This window comes from Gorilla gorilla, chromosome 4 (genome assembly GCF_029281585.2).
Source record: "Gorilla gorilla gorilla isolate KB3781 chromosome 4, NHGRI_mGorGor1-v2.1_pri, whole genome shotgun sequence".
Classification (NCBI taxonomy): domain Eukaryota; kingdom Metazoa; phylum Chordata; class Mammalia; order Primates; family Hominidae; genus Gorilla; species Gorilla gorilla.
In genome coordinates, this window is record NC_073228.2 from 143,465,303 (window position 1) to 143,485,005 (window position 19,703).

The 19,703-nt window shown below is 42.2% G+C and overlaps 1 protein-coding gene across 2 annotated transcripts in view; it reads left to right on the top strand.

The window, feature by feature from the left end:
- Nucleotides 1–19,703, top strand: part of UBE2D2 (ubiquitin conjugating enzyme E2 D2) — a 61,943-nt gene that overhangs the window by 36,695 nt on the left and 5,545 nt on the right. For both annotated transcript variants that reach the window (XM_019028205.4, XM_055389158.2), the window contains exons 3-5: nucleotides 11,348–11,379; nucleotides 11,459–11,536; nucleotides 11,623–11,728. In XM_019028205.4, the coding sequence (XP_018883750.1) occupies nucleotides 11,348–11,379; nucleotides 11,459–11,536; nucleotides 11,623–11,728 (216 nt within the window). The remainder of the gene's footprint in view (nucleotides 1–11,347; nucleotides 11,380–11,458; nucleotides 11,537–11,622; nucleotides 11,729–19,703) is intronic.

Consider the following 19,703-nt stretch of genomic DNA (forward strand, 5'->3'; position numbering starts at 1 on the left):
GTTGGAAAAGTGCTTTTAGGTAAATTCCTCCAAGTTAAGAATGGCTGAAAATCTTTAATTAAAAGTGGTTGGAGTCAGGGGATTTGATTTCAATTTTGAAGTTTTCTTTAGCATGCTAAAGTAATTTGTCTTTGCTTTGCTTCTGCCATAGTTAGCACTATACATTTCTTTCTCAGGTTGAAAAATTGTTTCCTTTGGAGAGTTAAATAAAACTCTCCCACAGCCGAGTGCGATGGTTCACGTCTGTAATCCTAGCACTTTGGGAGGCCAGGAGTTCAAGACCAGCCTGGCCAACATGGTGAAACCCTGTCTCTACTAAAAATACAAAAATTAGCTGGGCGCGGTGGCGCCTGCCTATAATCTCAGCTACCTAGGAGGCTGAGGCAGGAGAATCGTTGGAACTGGGAGGCGGAGGTTGTGGTGAGCCGAGATCGCGCCACTGCACTCCAGCCTGGGTGACAGAGTGAGACTCTGTCTCCGAAAAAAAAAAAAAAAAAAGCTGGGTGTGGTGTCTCACGTCTGTATGCCTGTAATGCCAGCACTTTGGGAGGCCGAGGCAGGTGGATTACCTGAGGCCAGGAATTCAATCAAGACCAGTCTGGCCTTGAACTCTGGTGAAACCCCGTCTACTAAAAATAAAAATACAAGAAATTAGCCAGGTGTGGTGGTGGGAGCTGTAATCCCATCTATTTGGGAGGCTGAGGCAGGAGAATCACTTGAACCCAGGAGGCAGAGGCTGCAGTGAGCCGAGATTGCGCCATTGCACTCCAGCCTGGGCAACAAGACTGAAACTCCGTCTCAAAAAAACAAACAAACTCTCCCAAAGCTAATCAGTAAGAGAAAAAAATAGATATTATTAGACTTCATCAAAATTAAATATATACAGGCTGCAAATGATGCCATCACGAAAGTGATAAAACATATAGAATGGAAGAAATTGTTGCAAGTCATATATCTCATAAGGGACATATATCCAGTATATTTTTAAAACTTTTTTTTTTTTTTTTGAGACGGAATCTCGCTTTTGTCACCCAGGCTGGAGTGCAGTGGTGCGGTCTTGGCTCACTATAACCTTCGCCTCGTGGGTTCAAGCAATTCTCCTGCCTCAGCCTCCCAAGTAGCTGATTATAGGCGCGTGCCCCGCCGCCCAGCTAATTTTTGTATTTTTGGTAGAGATGGGTTTCACCATGTTGGCCAGGCTGGTCTTGAACTCCTGACCTCAAGCGATCCGCCCACCTCTACCTCCCAAAGCGCTGGAATTACAGGCATGAGCCACCCCACCCAGCTGTTTAAAAACTCCTATAACTCAGTATAAAAATAAATAACCAATTAAAAAATAGTCAAAGGATCCGAGTAGACATTTCTCCAGATAAGGTGGCTAGTAAGCACACGAAAAGATGCTCAACATCATTTGTCATTAGGGAAATACAAATCAAAACTACAGTGAAGAAGAGCCAGGCACAGTGGCTCATGCCTGTAATCCCAGCTACTGGGGAGACTGAGACTGGAGGATCACTTGAGGCCAGGAGTTTTATACCAGCCTGGGCAACAAAGCAAGACCCCATCTTTAAAACTAAAAATTAGCTGGGAGTGGTGGCTCATGCCTGTAGTCCCACCTACTCACAAGGCTGAGGCAGGAGGAACACCTGAGCCCAGAAGTTTGAGGCTGCAGTGAGCTATGATTTGGCCACTATACTCTAGCTTGGATGACAGGTTGAGACCCAGTCTCTAAAAAAAAAAAACAAGTATTGATCAGATCTTTCTGATGAACCCCACATAAGAGTACATCAAGTATGATTGGATAGCTAAATGTCCTTTTGTCATTTTATTTTTGTTATAAGGAGTCAGAATTTAATCTTAGAAGAAGGAAGAGAGAAACTGTTGGCCTTTTGAAACTTTTGAGCTCCTTTTGACTATCCTGGTACCCAAATCCCTCAGTACCACATGTTATTGATATTTAGTGTAAAAATAAAGTGGAGACTTGTGCTTTATTTTAAAACATCCAGATTTTAATGTACTAGTAAATTTTTTTTCACTTTCCTGCAAAGATCTGGTAAGCAGGAAGAAATGTACTTCCTGAAAGAAGTAAGCAGCCGGGCCCGGTGGCTCACGCCTGTAATGCCAGCACTTTGGGAGGCCGAGGCGGGCGGATCACGAGGTCAGGAGATCGAGACCATCCTGGCTAACACGGTGAAACCCCGTCTCTACTAAAAATACAAAAAATAGCCGGGCATGGTGGCAGGTGCCTGTAGTCCCAGCTATTCAGGAGGCTGAGGCAGGAGAATGGTGTGAACCCGGGAGGTGGAGCTTGCAGTGAGCTAAGATCACGCCACTGCACTCCAGCCTGCGTGACAGAGCAAGACTCTGTCTCAAAAAAAAAAAAAAAAAGAAAGAAACAAATAAGCTGAAGATTTAATGGCCATATATCTGTTTCCTTCTCTCTTCCCTCCCTTCCTTTCCCCCTCCTCCTCCCCTCCCTCTCTCCCTCCCTTCTCTCTCGTCTTCCTCTCCTCTGGTCTTCTTTCAAGGCAGGGGCTCACTCTGTTGCCCAGGCTAGAGTGCAGTGGCGCGATTGCAGCTCACTGAAGCCTCAAACTCCTGGGCTCAAGGGATCCTCCCACCTCAGCCTCCTGAGTAGCTGGGACTGTGGGTACATGCCCCTACACCCCTGGCTAATTTAAAAAAAAAAAATTGTAGCAATAGGGTCTCACCATGTTTCCTACGCTGGTCTTGAAATCCTGGGCTCAAGTGATCCTCCTGCCTCTGCCTCCCAAAGCCCTGTGATTACAGCTGCGAGCTACCGCACCCAGCTTTCTTTTCTTTTGAACAGTTGGTAAATGTGACTCTCTTGAGATCTGTGCATTCAAGTGTAGGTCTCCGGAGATTCAGTCTCATACTATCAAATATTCTCACTGTCCCCTGCTGTTTTGTTTGTTTGTTTGTTTGTTTGAGATGGAGTCTCACTCTGTTGCCCGGGCTGGAGTGCAGTGGTGCAGTCTCGGCTCACTGAAACCTCTGTGTCCCAGGTTCAAGCAATTCTCCTGTCTCCGCCTCCCAAGTAGCTGGGATTACAGGCATGCACCACCACGACCGACTAATTTTTTGTATTTTTAGTAGAGACTGGGTTTCACCATGTTGGCCAGGCTGGTCTCGAACTCCTGACTTCAGGTGATCCACCCACCTCGGCCTCCCAAACTGCTAGGATTACAGGCTTAAGCCACTGCGCCCGGCCTGTCCCTTTTAACCTCAAGGCTTCATCCAGAATACTAAAGAGTAATCATTCATCTGTGAACTTCACATTTAAACTCTCATAAAACAGATTGTGTAACTTTCAGTTTGTGTAATTTGGTTTGATAGTATTAAACCAGCATAGTGCTGGGAACTTATTTTTGTTTTTTACTATCAAAACTTTTTATTTTGGTCAATTTTGATCAATCCTAAAATGGATCATTAAATGAAAGATTTTTGAAACAGATATTTATGTAAAATGTAGCAATATTTTATGCTTATGGTCCAGTATTTCATTCAGTAACTATTTTGGGGGTCCTTTTTACTTGAACCTCTAGTAATTCTTGAGCTATTTCTCTTTTCTTGAGACAGAGTCTCACATCGTTGCCCGCCTGGAGTGTAGTGGCGTGATCTCGGCTCACTGCAACCTCTGCCTCCCGGGTTCAAGCAGTTCTCCTGCCTCAGCCTCCCAAGTAGCTGGGATTACAGGCGCCTGCCACCACGCCCAGCTAATTTTTTGTATTTTTAGTAGAGACGGGATTTCTCCACGTTGGCCAGGCTGGTCTTGAACTCCTGACCGCGTGATTGGTCTGCCCCGGCCTCCCAAAGTGCTGGGATTACAGGCGTGAGCCACCACGCCTTGCCTACTTGAGCTATTTCTAAAAACATTGTAATGTGAGGCAGGTTTGGTATTCTGTCACTAGCTTCTCTGATTTATACTTCTGCCTATAAGAGCTAAGAGTCTAGAAAGGCTTCCAGAGAGTAACCTAAATCAGTGGTTTTAGTAGGTATCTTTATATTCAACCAGTGTGACAAAATTCTCAATTAAGATTTAAATGGTAGGTCTTTAAATGCTTTCATTAATTACATTCATCTGAATGGGTTTTAGTTTCTCTTTCTCTGCCTTTTTTTGGTACTGTAGATTCTAGATCATTTTATGAGAGCCATAAAGATTATTTGTCTTGGTTGCTGCATTAGTAATTTTCTTCTTCCTTTTCCTTCTGCTATTTTAAAGACTTAGCCCTGTGTATGTGTTTTTGCTCATTTTTTTGATGATGGAATTTGACCTTAATAACAGTGAAGACAAATTAATATAGTGTTATTAGAATGTGAATAGGTTTTTATTCAGAGTTTAATGCCAATGGATTACATATGTTTAGTCCTGTTGGAATGTTAAACAGATATGATCTACTAAATTAAATAGATATGGATTACAGATGAGATCATCTATGATGTTGAGTTAAAAGTTCACAATAATGTAAGAATGTTCGGCGTGGTACAGTGGCTCATGCCTGTAATCCCAGCACTTTGGTAGGCCGGTGCAGAAGGGTCGCTTGAGGCCAAGAGTTTGAGACCAGCTTGGGCAACATAGCAAGACCCGATCTCTACAAAAATAAAAATTTAAAAAATGAGCAGGACATGGTGACACTTGCCTGTAGTCCCAGCTACTCAGTTGGCTGACGTGGGAGGATTGCTTGAGCCCAGGAGTTTGAGGCTGCAGTGAGCCAAGGTTGTGCCACTGTACTCCAGTCTGGGCAGTAGAGTGAGACTCTTGTCTCTTGGGGAAAAAAAAAAAAACAACTTAAATATACAATATGCTAGAGTATCTTTAACTTTTTGTAGCGTGGGTATGAAAGATTGCAATATTAGTTGAAAATATTTATTTTTTTCCCCATCTTCTATCAAGAAGGGTATTCTGGCCGGGCGAGGTAGCTCACGCCTGTAATCCTAGCACTTTGGGAGACCAAGGTGGGCGGATTTCCTGAGCTCAGGAGTTTGAGACCAGTCTAGGCAACGTGACAAAACCCCATCTCTACTAAAAATACAAAAAATTAGCCGGGTGAGGTGTTGCACACCTGTAATCCCAGCTGCTTGGGAAGCTGAAGCAGGAGAATTGCTTGAACCTGGGAGGCAGAGGTTACAGTGAGCTCAGATTGTGCCATTGCACTCCAGCCTTGACAAAGTGAGACTGTCTCAAAAAAAGAAAGAAAAAAAAGAAGGGTATTCTGGGTATTCTGGCTGGGCACTGCTGGTGGCTCATGCCTATATTCCCAGCAGTTTGGGAGGTCAAGGCAGGCAGATCACTTGAGCCCAGGAGTTTGAGACCAGCCTGGGCAACATGGCAAGACCCCATCTCTATTTAAAAAAAAAAAAAGAAGAAGAAGGGTATTCTTTCCGTAATTGTAAACATTGGCAGCTTGTTGGCATTTCTGCTTCAACCCTGTTGGGGATTCTGCGTTGTCCAATTGTTGGTAGATTTTGATCCCACAGCCTATTTGTGCTTTGTTTGTGTTAGTAGGAAGAACAGGGAATCACAAAAAAGGAAATATTTAGCTAAAAATTTCTGATTTAAGGCCGGGCCTGGTGGCTTATGCCTGTAATCTCAGCACTTTACGAGGCCAGGGCGGGTGGATCACCTGAAGTCAGGAGTTCGAGACCAGCCTAACCAACCTGGTGAAACCCAGTCTCCACTAAAAATACAGCAAAATTAGTCAGGTGTGGTGGCACACACCTGTAATCCCAGCTACTCAGGGAGCTGAGACAGGAGAATTGCTTGAACCTGGGAGGCGGAGGTTGCAGTGAGCAAAGATCGCGCCACTGCACTCCAGCCCAGGCGACAGAGCGAGACTCCATCTCAAAAAAAAAAAAAATTCTGATTTAAATTTTTCTAATAACTTCTTAAGTCTGGTAGTAGTATTAGCAGGAAAAGAAAAAGATTGATCTTGAAAAGACTAGTGAAGATCTTGAAGAGAATTAGTACCTAAATGGTTAATGGAAAATTTAATTTAATTGTCTCAATATTTTTATATTTTGGCTGGGTGTGGTGACCCACACCTATAATCCCAGCACTTTGGGAGGCTGAGGTGGGTGAACTGCTTGAGCCCAGGAGTTCAAGACCATCCTGGACAACATAGTGAGACCCCATCTCTTTTTTTTTTTGAGATGGAGTTCCGCTCTTGTTGCCCAGGCTGGAGTGCAATGGCACGATCTTGGCTCACCACAACCTCTGCCTCCCAGGTTCAAGCGATTCTTCTGCCTCAGCCTCCTGAGTAGCTGGGATTACAGGCAATGCGCCACCATGCTCGGATAATTTTGTATTTTTAGTAGAGACGGGGTTTCTCCGTGTTAGTCAGGCTGGTCTTGAACTCCCAACCTCAGGTGATCCGCTCACCTCGGCCTCCCAAAGTGCTGGGATTACAGGTGTGAGCCATCACACCCAGCTGCGCATCTCTATTTAAAAAATAATAATAATTAATACTTTATTAAGTGCTTTCTTTCTTTTTTCTTTTTTAAGTTCTTTTCTTTCTTTCTTTTTTTTTTTTGTTTTTTTTTTTTTTTTGAGATGGAGTCTCGCACTGTTGCCCAGGCTGGAGTGCAGTGGCACGATCTCAGCTCACTGCAACCTCCGCCTCCTGGGTTCAAGCGATTCTCCTTCCTCAGCCTCCCGAGTAGCTGGGATTACAGGCACCTGCCACTACGCCCAGCTAATTTTTTGTATTTTCAGTAGAGACAGGGTGTCACCATGTTGGCCAGGCTGGTCTTGAACTCCTGGCCTTGTGATTCATCTGCCTCGGACTACCAAAGTGCTGGGATTACAGGTGTGAGCCGCTGCACCTGGCCTTAAGTGCTTTCTTAAAAAATAGTTTAGTGTATTTTAATAGCAAACTCAAAGGAACAGTACAGAGACAGACAACATTAAAAACATACTTGCATGTAGGGCAACTCAGAAAAATAGAGTGAATGAATGAAGAGTCTATCATACGATAAAAACGCTACAAACACCATTTAGTTGCCATCAATAAAAATTTACGGCCGGGCACAGTGGCTCACGCCTGTAATCCCAGCACTTTGGGAGGTCGAAGTGGGCGGATCATAAGGTCAGGAGTTTGAGACCAGCCTGTCCAACATAGTGAAACCCCGTCTCTACTAAAAATACAAAAATTAGCCTGGTGTGGTGGTGTGTGCCTGTAATCCCAGCTACTCAGGAGGCTGAGGCAGGAGAATTGCTGAACCCGGGAGCCAGAGGTTGCAGTGAGCTGAGATCATGCCACTGCACTCCAGCCTGGGCAACAGAGCAAGACTCCGTCTCAAAAAAAAAAAAAAATATATATATATATTTTTGCTTGATATGAAAAAAATCCAGGAGGGTCTGGGCACAGTGGCTTATACCTGTAATCCCAGCACTTTGGGAGGCTGAGGTGAGGGGATTGCTTGAGCATAGGAGTTCGAGACCAGCCTGGGCAACGTAACAAAATCCCATCTCTACAGAAAATAGAAAAATTAGCTGGGTATGGTCCCAGCTACTTGGGAGGCTGAGACAGGAGGATCATTTAAGCCTGGGAGGTGGAGGTTGAGCTGAGGTTGCGCCCTTTACTCCAGTCTGGGTGACAAGGAGTAAAACCCTGTCTCAAAATAAATAAATCTAGGAGAGCAGCGTACAAGCAGTGGCAGCATCAGGAGTCATGGCAGGACAAGAGTTTAGAAAGTTTCTGTCACTCTTTTACAGAGTATTGATTGAAAGGAGTGCTGCCAAAACTATAACCAAAGGAGGCATTATACTTCCAGAATAATCTCAAGGAAAAGTATTGCAAGCAACAGTAGTGTTGACAGTTGTTGAATTGAGCTCTAAAGGAAAGGGTGGAGAAATTCCACCAGTTAGCGAGAAGTTAGAGATACAGTTCTCCTAGAATATAGAGGCAATAAAGTAGTTCTAGATGACAAGTTTTCCTTCTTTTTTTTTTTTTTTTTTTTGAGATGGAGTTTCGCTCTTGTTTCCCAGGCTGGAGTGCAATGGTGCAATCTCAGCTCACTGCAGCATTCACCTCCGAGGTTCAAGTGATTCTTCTGCCTCAGCCTCCTGAGTAGCTGGGATTACAGATGCCCGCCATCACGTCCAGTTAATTTTTTATATTTTCAGTAGAGACGGGGTTTCACTATGTTGGTCAGGCTGATCTCGAACTCCTGACCTCAGGTGAGCCACCTGCCTCGGCCTCCCAAAGTGCTAGGATTACAGGCGTGAGCTACCACACCCAGCGATGTTTTATTTCTTATTTAGAGATGGCAACATTCTTAGAAAGTGTGTAGACTGGAATAAATCACTATTGAAATGACATCAACGTGAAGCTGCCCATTCCACTAAAGTTCTGAAATCTTTCATCATGTAAATAATTTCCATGTCTCTCTTTTATAATAAACCAATGATATAACTAGTGACAAAAATAAAATCCAACTGCTAGCATTGTCCAGAAAAAATTTACAGGTATGTTTATAATTGTTATAAAGGTGAACTGCTGAAACTTGTTCACCGAAATAGTTTGACTTGAATTAATGCTTTACATCCTCAATTTTATATTAGAAATTCACACACAAGTTAAAATGGAAAAACTGCCAATACCTGATTTCTGTCCCGTTTTTCCACTCGCAGTCATATACGTAGTTACCTTTTGACCCCGTGGGGGAAAATACATCTAACAGAGAACTATCAATAACAGAAAGAAGAAAAATAATTTTTTTTTTTTTGAGCATGAAATGTTTCCCAATCTTAAGCACAGTCTCCATGTAATTGGCATGCTAGCTGGATGTCTTTTGGCATACTTGTTACATATTTGGCATGAGTAACACATAAGTTGGTGTCTTCATAAAGGCTCATCAGATAGGCCTCACTTGCCTCCTGCAAAGTAACAAAAGCCAGAAGTGTAGATTTGTTTCGAAGTCCTGAGCAACTTCTTGTATCAGATGCTGGAAAGGAAGTTTGCTAATCAGAATTCAGTGGACTTCTGATGAGATCTGTTTTCACAGAGTACCACAGTACCAGACCTGTAGCAGTGAGGTTTCTTTACCAGTAAAGGGTGCACTCCTGTGAGTGACTTCTGTAGCTGGTTGCTTCCTGGGTGCTTTACCACTGGACCAATTTGCTGGTAATCTGCCTTGTACTAGTCATGATCTAGAGGCCCCCTTACTTATCCCCCTTCTCAGCAGACATTAGAGATGAGGGCGCCACTGTGGCAGGCAGTGCCTGAGAACACTTAAAAGCAGTGCTTTCTTACTATCTTACCCAACTCTTACAGCTTTGAGTGGAAATGCAGGTACAATTAATACTCTTCCATTATAACCACAAATTTAAATAACAGGAAAGAATTAAGTAGAAGAACAGGTCCCTTGACCAGTTGGTCATACTTTTGTCTAATAGTGTTTTTAGCCTTGTTATTGGGGGTTGTTAATTCTAGTTATCAATGTTTTATTTACTCAAATTGTAAGTATATTTGTGATTAAAAATAGAGTGAGACTCTTGTGTATGTGTGCGTGCATGCGTGTGAGCATGTGCGTGTGTGTGTTTTAGTCTTGTTTTTAATTTTTTTCAGAAACAGGGTCTTGCTATGTTGCCTGGGCTGGACTTGAACTCCTGGGCTCAAATCATCCTCCCATCTCAGCCTCCTGAGTAGGTGGGACTACAGGTGCCCACTTTTGTGTCTTTAAACAACATACAAGGGGCTTTTTATAGGACTTCCTTGAAGATACTAGGTCCAGTTTTAGTGGCCCAGAATGGCTTTGTCCTTGGCTTACTCAGTCCATTAAATGGTCGGCAGAGAGTAATATAAGTGTTTGTAAGTACTAGCGAGGGCTAATCTAAGGAAGGGAGCCTCAGCAATTCCTATCCTTTACCTTTAACTCCTAATCAACAAGCTGCTATTTTTAGGTTCAAGTCCCAGTGAGCAACAAACCAACCTTAGGGATTAGTTTGATATTAAGGAGGTTGGAAGGAACTTTAGGATTTGGACTGACATTCTGGTGGATTTTTATATGGCTTCTTAGTCTTCATGTTTCTTCTACCTTGTGACAAGAGTTACCTGGTTTGGGTTGTTCAAATATAACCCCAGTGACAACTTCCCTTAGGTTGCTCAGATCATAGTATGAATGGTAAGTGTGCTAAGTAGTAGCTTAATTATAAGTAAAAACTCTGGCTTTTGATCTCTCGTGATGCACTTAGTGGCATGAGAACATGGAACAAGCATCATTTTCTGCATTTGGAAGATATTTATTTATTGAACAAGTTTATAACTTATTGGAAGTATCCCTGGAGCTTGTAATCAACCTTGGGCTTTCAGCTAATATTTTCTTCTTAAATTTTACTCCTTTTTTCTCTTTTTTCCTCTTTAACTTATCCTTTACATTAGGAGAGATGTTTTTCTTTCTTTAATGAGGGCCAGTAATGTACAGACCTACACAAGAGTTTTTAGAAATTTTTTCTCCTTGTTAAAACCAGTCTTTCTTAATTTGAGTATTATCTACCTTGACTTTACTGTTTTGTCCCCCGTATACCAGCATTGTAAAAGGAGTCATGCCTGAAATTCCAGCTTTGGGAGGCCGAGGTGGGTGGATCATCTGAGGTCAGGAGTTTGAGACCTGGCCAAACGTGGCAAAACCTTGTCTCTACTAAAAATACAAAAATTAGCCAGGTGTGGTGGCACTTGCCTGTAGTCCCAGCTACTTGGGAGGCTGAGGCAGGAGAATTGCTTGAACCCGGGAGGTGGAGGTTGCAATGAGCCGAAATTGCGCCACTGCACTCCAGCCTGGGCGATAGAGTGAGACTCTGTCTCAAAAAAAAAAAAAAAAAAGTGTATTATATGTAATTGTTTTGAAGAAATGATTTACCCTGTAAGGTAAAGAAATAACTGTTTAAAAGTAGAACTGTAAGCCTTGTCAAGAAGTTTGTCTACCTGACATGAAGTTTCAAGAAGTTTTAGCCCAAATACTTTCGGTTTTTTTGTTTTTGTTTTTGAGAGAGTCTCGCAGTGGCGCAGTCATGGCTCATTGCAGTCTCCACTTCTCAGGCTCAAGCAGTCCTCTCACCTCGACTTCTTGAAGTGTTGGGATTACAGGTGTGAGCCACCACACCTGGCCCTAAATATTTTTCATTGAGCACCTTATCAGTGTCCTAGGCCATTCTAGTTATTTTTCTTGTTTCTTTAGACTGTTAATTTATGTTCCTCATCTTGCTCATACTCATTATCATATTATTTATAAATGAATTTGGATTAGAAGGGGAATGATATGTTACTATGGCGTAGATACAATGTAGATATTGTTACATGGTGACTTTTTTCTTGTTATTTTTCAGTGTTCCATTGGCAAGCTACAATAATGGGGCCAGTAAGTATCCAGATTAATTTCAGAATAAATAGTTTATGTAATTTACTCATTTTAATCCCACCTTTCTTGTTATCAACAGAATGACAGTCCCTATCAGGGTGGAGTATTTTTCTTGACAATTCATTTCCCAACAGATTACCCCTTCAAACCACCTAAGGTAATTAATTGGAATGTGGCAGTTTTTAATGTACTTTCTATAATACTAATAAACTAGTTTACAGAAAGTTTCCTTTCTTTCTGTAGGTTGCATTTACAACAAGAATTTATCATCCAAATATTAACAGTAATGGCAGCATTTGTCTTGATATTCTACGGTCACAGTGGTCTCCAGCACTAACTATTTCAAAAGGTAACAGTGGGTATTTGATATCAAGATAAAGCAACCGTGTCTTTTGTCTTTTTAGAGTTATTTATTTTTGAAAAGATTACTTATGTTTCTTTTAAGAAGAGATAGCAATTCTTCTTAATCTGAAATGGACCTTGAGAACTGAAAACGAGTTGGATTTTTCAAGCAAAAGTATTCCTTGGTGTAGTGACTAGTCTGTCAGTTGTGCTACTCTAGCATAGGTTAGAAGATGGACACTGGGCCTGGTGCCGTGGCTCATGCCTGTAATCTCAGCACTTTGGGAGGCCGAGGCGGGCGGATCACAAGGTCAGCAGATCAGACCATCCTGGCTAACATGGTGAAACCCGTCTCTACTAAAAATACAAAAAAGTTAGCTGGGCATGGTGGCAGGTGCCTGTAGTCCCAGCTACTCGGGAGGCTGAGGCAGGAGAATGGTGTGAACCCGGGAGGCGGAGGTTTCAGTGAGCAGAGATTGTGCCACTGCACTCCAGCATGGGCAACAGAGCGAGACTCCGTCTCAAAAAAAAAAAAAGAAGATGGACACTGGTATGAATGTTTTTTTAGAGCATAAAGTAGAGCACAATTAACATCTCTACCAACCTTGAGATTAATGAATGGAAAAAGATAGATACTATTGCAGAATAGGAAATAGACCAGCCCTTTAGACAAATGCCTATGCTGTAAACATAGACATTAGGTTCTTGAAGAACAAAATATAGGTAAATATTTTACCAGCTCTTGTCTTTAGGTTTCTGTATCGATGAACTGAGTGATGTAGTTGTTGTCTTAATGTGTTGATTTGAAATTGTACAACCCTTCAACATTATTCCCAGATGAAATCACAGTTGGGTTACAATAATCTAGATTTTTTTTTTTGTTTTTTTTTTTTTTTTAGATGGAGTCTCACTCTGTCGCCCAGGCTAGACTGCAGTGGTGCAATCTTGGCTCATTGAAACCTCTACCTCCCGGGTTCAAGTGATTCTCCTGCCTCAGCCTCCCTTGTAGCTGGGATTACAGGCACCCGCCACCACGCCTAGCTAATTTTTGTATTTTTAGTAGAGACTGGGTTTCGCCATGTTGGCCAGGCTGGTCTCGAACGCCTGACCTTATGATCCATCTGCCTCGGCCTCCCAAAGCGCTGGGATTACAGGCATGAGCCACCGTGCCCAGCCAAATAATCTAGAATTTATAAAGAAAAACAAAAATGAGTATTTATGGCCTGGCACGGTGGCTCACGCCTGTAATCCCAGCACTTTGGGAGGCCAAGGCAGGAGAATCGCTTGAACCCAGGAGGCGGAGGTTGCAGTGAGCTGAGATTGTGCCACTGCACTCCAGCCTGGCCAGCCTGGGGGACAGAGCGAGACTCCGTCTCAAAAACAAGAATATTTATCAGATCTCACTGCTCTACTCTGAAAGGTGATAAAAGAGCTCACTGGATGTACTTTTGTGAAAATGAAATCAGTTGTTTAAGAGAAAAATCAAATATGGTAATGGATTAATATGTTTAAAATATGAAGTACAAAAATCAGAAAAAAATTCAGATCCCAATAGATGAATGGACACAGGGGAACCAAAGAATAAATAAATGAATGTTACGTTCCTATTTTTTACCTTTTTAATTAACAAAGATATTTTTAAAAGAAGACAAAACACTAATGAGGTATATTGAAATGAACACTCATATTCTTCAAGTAGAGGTATAGATTTGTAGAGCCCAGTCTGCCAGTATGTGTTAAGAGACTTAATCATCCATGCCCATTCACCCAATAATTCTAGTTTCATTTATTTGTACTAAGAAAACAATCCCAAATGCTGAAAAAACTTTGTATACAAGTACATTTGTGACATTGTGATTTAGTTCTGAAAATTGGAGGTTACTTACAGTAGAGGAAAAAATAAATCGGTTCCAGCACATGCATTTAAAAGAGTATTGACCCTGGCCAGGCATAGTGGTTCATGCCTGTAATCCCAGAACTTTATGAGGCTGAGATGGGCAGATGACTTGAGACCAGGAGTTTGAGACCAGCTTGGCCAACATGGCAAAACCCCATCTTTACTAAAAATACAAAAAATTAGCCAGGTGTGATGGTGCGTGCCTGTGGTCCCAACTACTCAGGAGGCTGAGGCGGGAGAATCACTTGAACCCGGGAGACGGAGGTTGCAGTGAGTCAAGATGGTACCATTGCACTCTAGCCTGGGTGACAGAGGGAGACTTTGTCTCCAAAAAAAAAAAGTATTGATCTTTACAAATATTGTGAAAATAGGAAAATACTGTGCTTGAGAAAAGCAGAAAAAAGAAAAAAGGCATATACACTGTAGCAAGAGTTACATATAAAAGTATGTGAGTGTCCAGAAATAGACAAGCAGTGTTAGTTTTGGTATTTGTGTGGTGAAATGTGGTGTGTGATTTTTTTTTTTTTTTTTTTTTTTTGAGAGGGAGTTTCGCTCTTGTTGCCCAGGCTGGAGTGCAATGGTGTGATCTTGACTGACTGCAACCTCCACCTCCCGGGTTCAAGCAATTCTCCTGCCTCAGCCTCCCAAGTAGCTGGGATTACAGGCACCCACCACCACGCCCGGCTAATTTTTGTATTTTTAGTAGAAATTATCTGCTTATAATTTACCATTTGAACCATTAAGTAGTAATTATCTGCTTATAATTTACCATTTGTTTAATGCATGTATTTAGACAGGAAGCAACATAGTTTCATGGTAAAGAACATAGATTCTAGATCCAATTGCCTGTGTTCAGATCTCAGATCCACCTCTTATTAAATGAGGCTAGAGACACATTGGCCCCTGTATTCCTCAGTTTTTTCATCTGTAGAAAAGGAACAATAATACATATTTCATTGTTGTTACGAAGATTAAAGAAGCAAAAACGGACAGTTAACTGGTTCCTTGTAAGTACTCCAAAAACTGGGGATAAAGGCACAGTTGTCAAAAGTGTTGGGTATTTGTCATGTTATCACTTGGATGTCAAGACTCAATCTTAAAAAAAAATTATTATTATTATTATTTGTTTTTTTTGAGAAGGAGTTTCACTTTTGTTGCCCAGGCTGGAGTGCAGTGGCACAATCTCGGCTCACCACAACCTCCACCTCCCGGGTTCAAGCCATTCTCCTGCCTCAGCCTTCTGAGCAGCTGGGATTATAGGGCATGTACCACCACGCCCAGATAATTTTGTATTTTTAGTAGAGACGGAGTTTCTCCATGTTGGTCAGGCTGGTCTCGAACTCCCAACCTCAGGTGATCCGCCCGCCTCAGCCTCCCAAAGTGGTGGGATTACAGGTGTGAGCCACTGCTCCTGGCCACAAATTAATTTTTTAAAGCAAACAAAACTCTGAGACATTAATTTAAAATTTTTGGAGTCCTAGGCAGAAATAAAAACAGGATGCCAGAGAACCACATTTTTTTAAAGTTATTACAACTTTAACGAAATAGTTTTTTAGAGAAGTGTCCCCTTTTCTTTTGGTAGGCCCCCTTACAATTCAAGAGCTACTTGAGAAAGTGTTTGTGGACCTGTGCCTGGCCTGGTGAGGGTCCCATTGGTTGCACTTCCTTCACCAAATAGCAATAGAGATGTAAATCTAGTAATGGGACCAAGATAAGTAGAATTATGTGAGAGGTGTGTGTTTGGTGGGGTGAGGTGTTGGAGACACAAGATAGCTGAAATTGTTGCCATATCTCTTTTTGTTCTTCCCCTTGCCTAGCGTTGATTTTTTTTCAGCTATTCCAAATGATAAGGACTGTTACAAGTCTGATTTGTTAGGTTCTCTCTATCTGGATAGCTATCCTTTAAAATAGTTGCAGTGCCATTTTGTTGAATTTGATTGTATTAACTGTCTCAGATTTAAGGTTTTAATGAGTCCCTTTTTGTAAATTGAATGTACGGGCAAGTAGTTCTATGAAATGCCTTAATCCTGTATATGATATTATTCCTTTAACATATAGTCTGTCTTCAAGGACAGAAATTTTGACCCAGTATTCCCTCTACTTTGAAGGTCCGTGATGGGGACCTAAATATTTAAAAAACAAAAACAAAAAAACACTGAAAAAAACTGAAGGGAAGCAGATAAGTGTGCCATAAAGCCATTTGATTATATGTTTTTAGAAGTGAAAGTAACTGTTGTTGTAACACTAGTGAAAAAGTAATACTGGCCAGGCGCAGTGGCTCATGACTGTAATCCACTTTGAGAGGCCAAGGAAGGTGGATCACTTGAGGTCAGGAGTTTAAGAACAGCCTGGCCAACATAGTGAAACCCCATTTCTACCAATAATACAAAAATTAGCTGGGCAGGGTGGTGTGTGTCTGTAGTCCCAACTACTCGGGAAGCTGAGGCACAAGAATCGCTTGAACCTGGGAGGGAAAGGTTGCAGTGAGCCAACATCACACCACTGTGCTCCAGCCTGGGCAACAGAGCAAGAGTCTGTCTCAAAAAAAAAAAAAAAAGTAATACTGATGAAGAAGAATATATATAGGTAAAAGTTCAGTGAAGAGACTATACAGGTTATAGAAATAAGAGTTACTATCTTTACAGAAGAAGGTATAGTATATGTATCAGTCCATTCTTGCACTGCTATAAAGAAATACCTGAGACTGGATAATTTATAAAGAAAAGGGGTTTGCCAGGTGCAGTGGCTCACGCTTGTAATCCCAGCACTTTGGGAGGCCGAGATGGGCAGATCACTGAGGTTGGGAGTTTGAGACCAGCCTGACCAACATGGAGAAACCCCATCTCTACCAAAAATACAAAAATTAGCCTGGCTTGGTGGTGCATGCCTGTAATCCCAGCTACTTGGGAGGCTGAGGTGGGAGAATCGCTTGAACCCGGGAGGCGGAGGTTGCAGGAAGCTGGGATCGCGCCATTGCACTCCAGCCTGGGCAACAAGAGTGAAACTCCGTCTCAAACAAAAAAAAAAAAAAAAGGAGGTTTAATTGGCTCACAGTTCTGTGGGCTCTACAGAAAGCATGGCAGCATCTGCTTCTGTGGAGTCCTCGGGAGCTTTTACTCATGGCAGAAGGCAAAGGGGAACCACCTGTCTCACATGGCAGTAGCAGGACCAAGAGAGAGATGGGGGAGGTGCCACACACTGTTAAACAGCCAGATCTCATGAGAACTCTATCACAAGAACAGCACCAAAGGGGTCGTGCTAAACCATTCATGAAGGATGCACCTCCATAATCCAGTCGCCTCCCACCAGGCCCCACCTCCAACGTTGGGGATTACAGTTGAACATGAGATTTGTGTGGGGACACAGATCCAAACCATATCAGTATATTAGAAACCAAAATGAATTTTTCATGAAATCAAGAAGCTAAGTAGTGTACTAAAAATCTTTTCACAAGGTCCGGATAGCCAGTACTCTACTTTCCTTTCCTGGAAAGAAAGAAAAGCCCTTTCTTTAAAACCTGTCCTTTAAAGTTGACTTATTAGAATATTTAGAAGAATAAGTTAAAGGAACATTCAAAAATTTCTAACTTCCCTGTTGTCATTTCCAGGAAATACATGAAGTCTTTCCTAATTGATGTTAGAATGTTCTGTGCTTGAAGAGGGCTTCAGGTGATGACACCTGACAATAGGAAAATGTTTTTGGAATGCCAGCTGCCAGAATTGTGGGTAACAGGAATGAAGAGTCAGAAAACATCTCTCCTGATTTTTTCAAAAAACTTTTCATATACTCTTAAGGCAAGGAAATAGCATTTTTGTTACCAAACTGAATAGGGCATGCCAACTATTTCTTTACTTCTCAGAAGCCCTTGATCTCTATAGGATAGATTTGGTAGGAATATGAGCGAATCCTTTCCCTGCTGAATTTATGTGTTGGGAGTAAAGTGGGCTGAGAGTTATTATCTCTTGGTACAGAACATTAGAGAAAAGAAAGATGGCTGAGCTCTATTAGCATTAGTATAGAAGGATTTAAATTTATTTTATTATGTCAGAGGCTACTGAACTTAATGTAATCAGTGACTTTGTGCCCCCTTTGCATTCAGTAAGGAATGCATAAGTTAATGATAGATATAGCCGGGTGTGGTAGTTCACACCTGTAATCCCAGCACTTCAGGAGGCCGAGGCAGGTGGATCACTTGAGCCTAGGAGATCAAGACTAGCCTGGCCAACATGGCGAAACCCAACCTCTACAAAAAATACAAAGAAAATTAGCTAGACATGGTGGCACTCACCTGTAGTCTTACCTGGAGAGTGAGGTGGGAGGATGACTTGAGCCCAGGAGGTTTAGGCTGCAATGAGCCAAGATCGCGCCACTGCACTCCAGCCTGGGCGACATAGTGAGACCCTGTCTCTAAATAAATACATACATAAATAAATAAATATTTTAAAACATAAGTTAATGACAGATTTGAACAAAGGAAATTACACTATTGAGATTTGTCTGCTACATCCCAGGTTGTCACCGAGGAAATGTCTTAGATGAGATTCTAAATTGTCACTGAAGAGAATTTGAGACATTCATAGAAGTATGTTGTATTCTCTGTAATGAGTGTATGACCATCCCCATTTAGGGGCAAGTGTTTGCATTTATGTTCTTGATTTAGACTGAATTGTTTTCAACTGAAAATTAAACAAAACAATTGTCTGAATGTGGTGCCTGCCACTGGAAAACAGTGATTGTTGGATTTTATGGTTGTCATTTTTGCTAAGAATATTCAGTAGTATGGCTGTCTTTTTTTTTTCTTTTTGAGACAGGGTCTCACTCTGTCACTCAGATTGGAGTGCAGTGGTGTGAACACAGCTCAATACGGCCTTAACCTCTTGGGCGTAAGTGATCCTCCCACCTCAGCCTCCTGAGTAGCTGGGACCATAGGAGTGTGCCACCACATCCAGCTAATATTTTTATTTTTTGTAGAGACAGAATCTCACTCTGTTGCCTAGGCTGGTCTCAGACTCCTGGCCTGAAGCGATCCTTCTGCTGTGGCCTCCCAAAGTGCTATGATTACAGGAGTGAGCCATCGCACTTGGCCTCTTTGGAATTTTGAAAGCCATTTATCCTTGAATATGGGCTTCTAAAAAATTGAACTTTATGGGATCTGAAAAATGTTCTTGGTCTAGAATTTAGACAAAGTTCTAATTCTATTCTAATTACTAGCCAGGGACATTGAACACGTCACTGCACCTGTCTGGGCCAGCTCCCTTAGGAGTTCAGGCATAAAGACAGTCATAGCAACTCTTCTTACATCATGGGATTGTTGTGAGACTTTGCACAAAGGGGCTTATATTTGTATCTGGGAGACCAAGATGTCATTTAACATTAATTTTCTGCTATTTGTTTTATTTTGTTTTTTATTTTTTATTATAATTATTATTTTTTGGAGATGGATTTTTTGCTGTGTCGCCCAGGCTGGAGTGCAATGCTACGATCTCGGCTCACTGCAACCTCCACCTCCCAGGTTCAAGCAATTCTCCAGCCTCAGCCTCCTGAGTAGCTGAGACTACAGGCACGCACCACCACGCCCAGCTAATTTTTGTATTTTTAGTAGAGATGGGGTTTTACCATGTTGGCCAGGATGGTCTCAATCTCTTGATCTCGTGATCCACCCCCCTCCGCCTCCCAAAGTGCTGGGATTACAGGCGTGAGCCACTGCAGCCAGCCTTCATTTTTATTTTTTAATGACCTAACCTAAAGTCTGTTTAAGCTTCTTAAAATCCTTGTTGGTAGGCTCGGTGCAGTGGCTCACACCTGTAATCCCAGCACTTTGGGAGGCCGAGGTGGGCGGGTCACACGGTCAGGAGATCGAGACCATCCTGGCTAACACGGTGAAACCCCGTCTCTACTAAAAATACAAAAAATTAGCCGGGCGTGGTGGCGGGTGCCTGTAGTCCCAGCTACTCAGGAGCCTGAGGCAGGAGAATGGTGTGAACCTGGGAGGCGGAGCTTGCAGTGAGCCTAGACTGCGCCACTGCACTCCAGTCTGGGCGACAGAGCCAGACTCCATCTCAAAAAATAAAAAATAAAAAAAACT